The 7,978-nt window shown below is 30.3% G+C and overlaps 1 protein-coding gene across 1 annotated transcript; it reads left to right on the forward strand.

Annotated features, from left to right (window-relative positions):
• The first annotated feature begins 1,916 nt into the window (after window positions 1-1,916).
• LOC121220837 (F-box/kelch-repeat protein At1g30090) lies at window positions 1,917-4,004 on the forward strand. Its single transcript, XM_041100437.1, has 2 exons — window positions 1,917-2,160; window positions 2,421-4,004. The coding sequence occupies exon 2, from the start codon at window positions 2,674-2,676 to the stop codon at window positions 3,889-3,891; it is 1,218 nt and encodes a 405-aa protein (XP_040956371.1). The 5' UTR covers window positions 1,917-2,160; window positions 2,421-2,673; the 3' UTR covers window positions 3,892-4,004.
• The last annotated feature ends 3,974 nt before the right edge of the window (window positions 4,005-7,978 follow it).

Here is a 7,978-nt window from a genome sequence, read left to right on the forward strand (position 1 = left end):
GGTTATTTTTAACAATTGCATGGGCAAAAGAAACATTTATTATAGTTCTGAATTCCAACACCCGCAGTAAAAGCGCGTGGACAACAAACCTATAGCTTATACTTTTCTTGACGCCTGTTGCAAACTGGAAAGGTTAAAATTTATCATCAGTCCCTGTACTTTTTATAGATTTAGAATTTAGTTCTTACATTTTTATTTTTAAGAATTTAGTTTTTTTACTGTTAAGACATTTTGGAGTAAAAAAAATACTCACTTGGTAGCAATATAATTAAATAAAAAAAATACTCACTTGGTAGCAATATAATTAAAACATGGCGTTGTAACGAACTTGAATTTAACAAAATAATTTTAATAATATTAATATTTGAACTTGAATCTTGAAATTTGAAAAGTAGAGTGATTAAATTCCTAAAAATAAAAAGGTAAATTGCATCCAAGGTCACTAAACTATAAGTTTACATTTTGGTCATTCAATTTCAAATAGTTACAAAACAGTCATTAAACTATTCGAAAGTTTTTATTTAAGTCATTGGGATGTTAAAATTATTGTTGTATGATCTTCTTTGTTCGCATCGCTTGCACCAATCGAAAACTCTCAATTCCCTTCTTTTCAACAGTTTAATTTTTTTTATATAAAATAGTTTTCAACATTATGAATTTTCGAACCAAAATCCACATAACTTTCTACTCTAATATCTGACACTAACCGTCAAATCGACTTGGATTTAAGGTATATACTTCTACTCGTCGATGGAACTGATCCACCATAAGAATTGCTGCTTGGAGCCTGATAGCTGGACCTTTAAAAAACAAAAAACAAAAAAACTTAGTAGTCCAGTGACCTAAATGAAAACTTTCAAATAGTTCAGTTGCTATTTTGTAACTTTTTGAAGTTGAATGACCATAATGTAAACTTACTAATAGTTTCAGTGACCTTAGGTGTAGTTTACCTATACTTTTCTTGAGCCCTCTTGGAAATTGAAAACGCTAAAATATGTCATAGGCCTTTGTACTTTTCATAAATTTAGAATTTAGTACCTATATTTTTATTTTCAGGAAGTTAGCCTCTACTTTTTAGATTTCAAATTTCAGGTCTAATTTTTTAACATTTTTAAATTTGTTAGTGTGACATTTTGGAATAAAAAATTCACTTGGTAACAATATAACTAAAAAAATAATGTTGTAATGAACTAGAATTTAACAAAATAATTTTAACAATGTTAATAGTTGGATCTGAATTTTGAAATATGAAAAATAGAGGGACTAAATTCCTAAAAAAAATAAAAGGATAAACTACATCCAAGGTCACTAAACTATTAGTATGTTTATGTTTTAATCACTAAATTATTAGTAAATTTACGTTTCGATCACTCAACTTTAAAAAATTACAAAATGGCCACTAAACTATTCGAAAGTTTTCATTTAAGTCACCAAATTTTTAAAATCGTTGTTGTGTGGCCTTCTTTGTTCGCACTACCTGCAACAATTAAAAGTCCTTCTTTTCCTTCTCTTTTACAATTTTTTTTATGAAACAGTTCTGAACGTCACGAATTTGCAAACCAAAATCTAAATAACTTTATTATTTGATCTCCGACACTGATTGTCAGATTGACTTGGATCTAAAGTATGTTATTCTACTCAACGATGGGTATTGATCCATTACATTGATCGTCGAATTATCTCTTAAAGCTCACTAGGTGAACATTTTTTAGAAAAACTTAACAATTCAATGACTTAAATAAAAACTTTCGAATAATTTAGTGATTTAAATGAAAACTTTCGAATAATTTAATGATCATTTATAACTTATTGAAATTGAGTAACTAAAATATAAATTTATTAATAGTTTAAGAACTGTAGATGTAATTTGCTCAAAATGAAAGTACATGAACTAAACGAAGAGTGTATCGGCACTTGTGACAGATTTTAACCAATTGGAAATTACTTAGCACGTGGATTTCAATTTAGCCTTTTAGACCAGAAACAGAATCTTTATCATCAACCCTTTGGTTTTTTAAAAAAATATATATATAATAATCGAATACCTTTGATATTAAGGTGTAATACTGCAAAATAGTCATTGCAGAAAACCAGCTTTAAATCCCATAAAAAGAGCTCACCATCTTTAATGGAAACTGTTCAAGGAAAATCCCTTATTTTGTAAGTTTTTTCATATCTTTTCATTTTTCTTTGTGATTTATGGGTTTATTTTGAAGTTATTTAGGGTGAAATATTTTCTCTGTTTAGTCTCTTTTTCTGTATTATCAATCTCTTCAGGCCCTTAATTGCTTCATTTTCTATGAATTAGATTACTGGGTTTTTGGTTTTGTTATTGTATTTGAAGAAAAGTTAATATTTTTTTTTGGGGGGGGTTAATTCAAGTTGTGGAATATTTGAAGTGATTGTTGGTATCTTGATAGGTGAGTGTATATAAAGAGAAAAAGAGTTGAAATTGTTGCTTTTGATGCATAGGAATTTGATTTTGGATCATTTAGGAAGGGGATGTGTGAATTATGATAAAATTTTTAGGGTTTTGCTGTGATTGTGGAAGAACAAGGGATAGTTTATGTTGTTGAAATCTTAAGTAAGGATAGTTGGGAATTTGAAGATTAAACAAGGTTCTTTGGGTAGTCTTTTCAAAGGTTTTAGATCGTTGTTGTTTCCGGGAGAAAGATGCAAAGGGTTCGGTTTTCGTCCCAAAAGGCGCCCGTTCATAAGTTAGGGGATTCTCAGATGACATTATCCCCCAAATTTAGATTAGCTGTGATTCAGTCTTCATTGTTGAATCCTTCATTAGAGTTTGAGTTGTCTCTTCAAGGAGAACCACTTATCCCGGGCCTTCCCGATGATGTGGCTCTTAATTGTCTCCTCCGGCTTCCAGTTGAGAACCATGGAGCTTGTAGAGTCGTCTGCAAGCGATGGCATCTTCTGCTTGGTAATAAAGAGCGATTTTTCACTCGAAGGAAGGAACTCGGTTTCAAAGACCCTTGGCTCTTTGTGTTCGCCTTCCACAAATGCACAGGGAAAATCCAATGGCAAGTTCTCGACCTTACTCACTTCTCATGGCATACCATCCCAGCGATGCCGTGCAAAGACAAAGTTTGTCCCCATGGTTTTAGGTGTGTTTCGATTCCTCGTGAGGGTTCTCTATTTGTTTGTGGGGGTATGGTCTCTGATGTGGATTGCCCCCTTGACATGGTGTTGAAGTATGAAATTCATAAAAACCGTTGGACTGTGATGAATAAGATGAATACTGCTAGATCGTTTTTTGCTAGTGAAGTGATTAATGGTATGATATATGTTGCTGGAGGAAACAGTGGAGATCTTTTCGAGCTTGACTCAGCCGAGGTTTTAGATCCCGAAAAGGGGAATTGGCACTCAATTGCAAGCATGGGGACAAATATGGCATCTTATGATTCTGCAGTTCTCAATGGAAAACTTCTTGTGACCGAAGGCTGGTTGTGGCCGTTTTTCGTCTCTCCGAGGGGTCAGGTTTACGATCCAAGAACTAATAATTGGGAAAGTATGGCTGTAGGTTTGAGAGAAGGCTGGACCGGGTCAAGTGTAGTGGTCTATGGTCACTTGTTTGTTGTTTCTGAGCTTGAAAGAATGAAGCTTAAGGTTTATGATCCTGACAGTGATTCTTGGGAAACAATCGAAGGTCCCCCATTACCGGAGCAGATACGCAAACCTTTTGCTGTCAATGCATGCGATAATAAAATATATGTCGTTGGTCGGAACCTTCACGTTGCTGTGGGCTATATCTCGAGCCTGAACCAAACAAGCAACTCAGAGAAGAAGTGGAGCTTCAGAGTTCGGTGGCTTGTTATTGACGCCCCAGATCGTTTATCGGACTTGACACCCTCGAGTTCTCAGGTTCTTTTTGCTTAGCTCCTCAAGTATCATATGTTGTTCAATAACTTGTAATTATACAAAGATTACAAAGTCTGTAGAGTTGGAATGACTGTGTGTTTATTATGGCATCATCCATACTTTTTTGTGCTCTTTGGTTGTCTCAGTACTAATTGCTAGATCGATATGTTTTCCGATCTTGTCCTGTATGAAATATTGTCTATAATATAATAGAATCACACTAAAGAACTAGGCAGAAAAGGAAAATTATAGACTTAGACCATGTTATTTCAGACATTTGCTGGCTTGGTTGATGAGCAGAAAGGATGATGGTCCTTTCTTTACTGAATATCTATACTATTTGGACTCAGACTCGGGTGAGTGTAGGTTTTAAGCTTTTTTAATGTATTTAGAAGTATACTTACACGAAGGGTAAATATACATTTTGGTATCTGAACTTGGCTTCAAGGTTCAAATTGATACCTAGGGTTTTTTTTTGGTCCAATTAGGTACTTGAACTTGATTTCTTGGTTCAAATTGGTTCTTGAATTTGGCTTTTTGATCCAAATTAGTAGTTATCATAAATGACTTATTTGAACCAATTTGAACTATGAAACCAAGTTAGGCACTAATTTGAACCAAAACGCCAGGTTCAAGTACTTAATTAGACCAAAAAAAAGTTTAGGTATCTAATTGGATAAAAGAAACTTTAGGTACCAATTTGAACTTTGAAACCAAGTTCAAGTACCAAAATGTATATTTACCCTTACATGAACTATTTGAATTTAGGAACTGTTGTTTATATTTGTTGATGCATTTGGAAAATTGTGTAATTGGATTTGATAGAACAATTTGGAGATATTATTGGGATTTTGATGATCACTTGAGTTTTAATTAATTTAAAAACAATAAGAGATGTGTTATACTTGCAGGGAATGAGAATCCTTTTTTTCTTTGAAAACAAGTTATCAATTGTAAACCAAATATTCCTTCTGGGTTTTCTAAGACTTCATTTTCCTTTTTATGGTTCATGTTTAGGGTTTCTGGATGCTTTAGCTAATAATGTCATCTTCAAGGTTTGATTTTGCGTTCTCTGTTCAGAAGTACAATATGTTTCAGCTTTTCAAGACTTCATTTTTAATTCTTAATAAAAAAAGTTACATGGCATCGTTTAGACTTGTTCAAGAGTTAAGTTACTTGCGTGATACATTAAGTCTTAGTCTTGGATAAATTGTTTGAATGAGATAAATATTAAAAATCATATATGAAATTTGACTCAATGTATAATGTCATACATAAATTTTAATTTTGTGTGATTTTAGACATGAAATTTTAATTTGTTTTGATTTTCACAAATTACATTGATTTTAATTCAATTATATACATTTAAAAAAATGACTATAAATATATATAGTTATTTTTAAATGTATATAATTGAATTAAAATCAATGTTTCATTTATACAGATTAATCATAATTCAAGTTTTACGTGTGTAATTATATTAAATTAAAGTTTATATTATGTATTAATATGTGATTTCTTTTTCGAATTTAGTTTACTCATAAAAGTTTTTCTTTAAATAGTTAAGGACACGATGTTTAAAAAAGTCACGGTAGAACAAACAAGTAACAAATTTGGTTCAAAGTAACGCTTTTTTCATAAATTTATGTTGGAATTTGGAATTTTTTATATAATGCTTATTTTTATCCTTTAAATCAGGGAAAACATGTTTAAATGTACTTGAAATTACATTCTCTTAATTGTTGTAATAGCAAAGATGTTATTTTCGAATTTAGTATATATATTGTACAAATAAAAGTAATCATTTATATATGTCATCCTTTTATTTATTATGCACGGATTAAATTAATCATGTGAAATAATTAAAATATATTATATTTATTTGTTGAAAATTTAGTACGAAATTTATAAGGATTGAGAAAGTGAAAACAATATAATATAAATGTTTTAACTTTCAAAATTTGGTTTTGTTTTTTTTTGTATTAATATCAATATAAATTAAAAAGATTAATATGTAAAATTAATTAATTATATATCAAAAATTTCTAATTCAAAAAAAGAGTTTCTAATGGCAACTTACAAAAATTTAATGTTGTTCTTTATTAGACCAAAAATAAAAATAGTGGAAATTAAAATAAGCATTAAATTTCAATATAGTATTAATTATATAAAAAACCCAATTTAGTGGTGAATTAAATATAATATTAATTTTATATGTCAATGTAATAATAATAACAATAATCAAAGCATAAATAGGGTTAACATACTGCAAGTTTCTATTTATTTTCCTGCAATTTTCATTTATATTTGGATTACTATCAAACATTAAATACGGATTCGCCTCTAAAATAATTTCACGAATTGCTAACTTATCATGCATAGATTTGTACCTTATAATATACAATATATACTCCAAAGCTACTGATGATAGAAAATAATCTTATTATAGGTTCTGCTCTTTTTAACACAGTGTTTAGAATTACCCATAGTCCCTCCTCAACCCATTAATAGAAGGATAATGCACTTCACCGCGCTCTCGAACCCACGTCTTCTTACATTGGCAACAATACACATGCTGATCGAGATAAAAAAAAACTTAAAATCACCTATAAAATTAAAAAGAAAGTGCTGAACTTAGATTTAAGGGAATCAAATGCGAAATATGTTTTTCAAGATAAAAGATACAATGCAAAATGTTATACCTGGCATACAAAAGCAAAATTCCTTTTTAAAAGTAAAAATAAGAAGAAAATGAAGATGGCAAACTTTCTATATGATTTGCAAAACTTTACTTGGAGTCCTTTTGACATCTTCATGCCAATAACAACTTTTTGTCTAAGTGAAGTTGTGTTTTGGATGGTGAGATGGTTTTGTTTCATGTACTTAAAATCTTCAACTTTTGCCTTTTTTTTTTTTGCTTAATTGAATGTTCAACCCTTTGAATTTTACCTTTTTTTTGTCGAATCAGGTACCTAAATTATATTCTCGTAATCATTTGAAACCCAGTTGTTATCTTCGTTTTAAAAAAACCCTCCAGCAAATCAGAAAATCGACATGTATGCAATATTTATTTTTCCTTTAATTCCATTTGAATATTGACAAATAGTTTATTTTCTTTATTATTATGTACTATATTTTGGAATCTAATGACATTTACTTGTCAAGTTGAATTATTGGTGCATTTTCTTGTAAACCCTAGCTAAGAATGTGGAAAGGGGAAGATGGTATTTGAAACAATAGGTTGAAGAGAAAGGAAAAGATGAAATCTAACTCAAGTTTAGTATTTTACTATGTTTTGATTAAAACTATTTTTTTTCCCTTTTTTCAATTTTTAAAGGGAATTAAAGGAAAAATAAATAAATATTGCATATGTGTTAACTTCTGATTTGTTGAAGGCGGTTGAACTTAAAATGATTACGAAAATATAGTTTAAGTACCTGATTCAATCAAAAAAAATTTAATACTTAACTCAAAAAATTATATAATTTGAGGGCCGATCATTCAATTAAGTTTTTTTCCCTTATGACTTTGTAATAACCTGAATGTTTGATGATTGTTGACTTATTCCTTATTTGTATCTTGAGAATGCGTATGTATTTATCTCTATTCCTTACGATTAAAGATGCATATTCAACCACGAGAGTTAGGTGAGATGGTAAGGGCGTTTCCTATTTTAACCAGTGGTCGAGGGTTTGATTCTCAACTTAAGTATGGAGCAGCTTTAAAACTTGTGACTAGCATCTACCGTCTTAATGAGCCTACAAAATGCAGATAATTAATTACTGAACTCGCTCCAGCAAATATATTGAGAAACGAGATAGTATGACCATCAATATATTTGTTACTAAATTGATAATTTTGACTTGTACTAATTTGTTGATTATTTTATAATTTGGAATAAGCAAATGTAGAATTCTAACGAAAAAGGGAATCAGGTAAACTATGGTAGAGTCCATTTGAGGAGACTTGGAAGTGTTTGATGTAAGTAGGATTGTTGTGGCTAAAGATAAAAGTCAATTTAATCAGCTAAGGAAGTCATTTAAATCAAACAATTACCCAAAGATAAATGAAGTTTGAAATGCGTCGATTGAGTGTTAATTCAATT

The sequence above is a fragment of the Gossypium hirsutum genome, chromosome D09, assembly GCF_007990345.1.
Source record: "Gossypium hirsutum isolate 1008001.06 chromosome D09, Gossypium_hirsutum_v2.1, whole genome shotgun sequence".
Lineage (NCBI taxonomy): Eukaryota > Viridiplantae > Streptophyta > Magnoliopsida > Malvales > Malvaceae > Gossypium > Gossypium hirsutum.

Excerpts from the sequence above, each read along its gene's own strand:
- LOC121220837 (XM_041100437.1), top strand. The coding sequence starts at position 2,674 with ATGCAAAGGGTTCGGTTTTCGTCCCAAAAGGCGCCCGTTCATAAGTTA.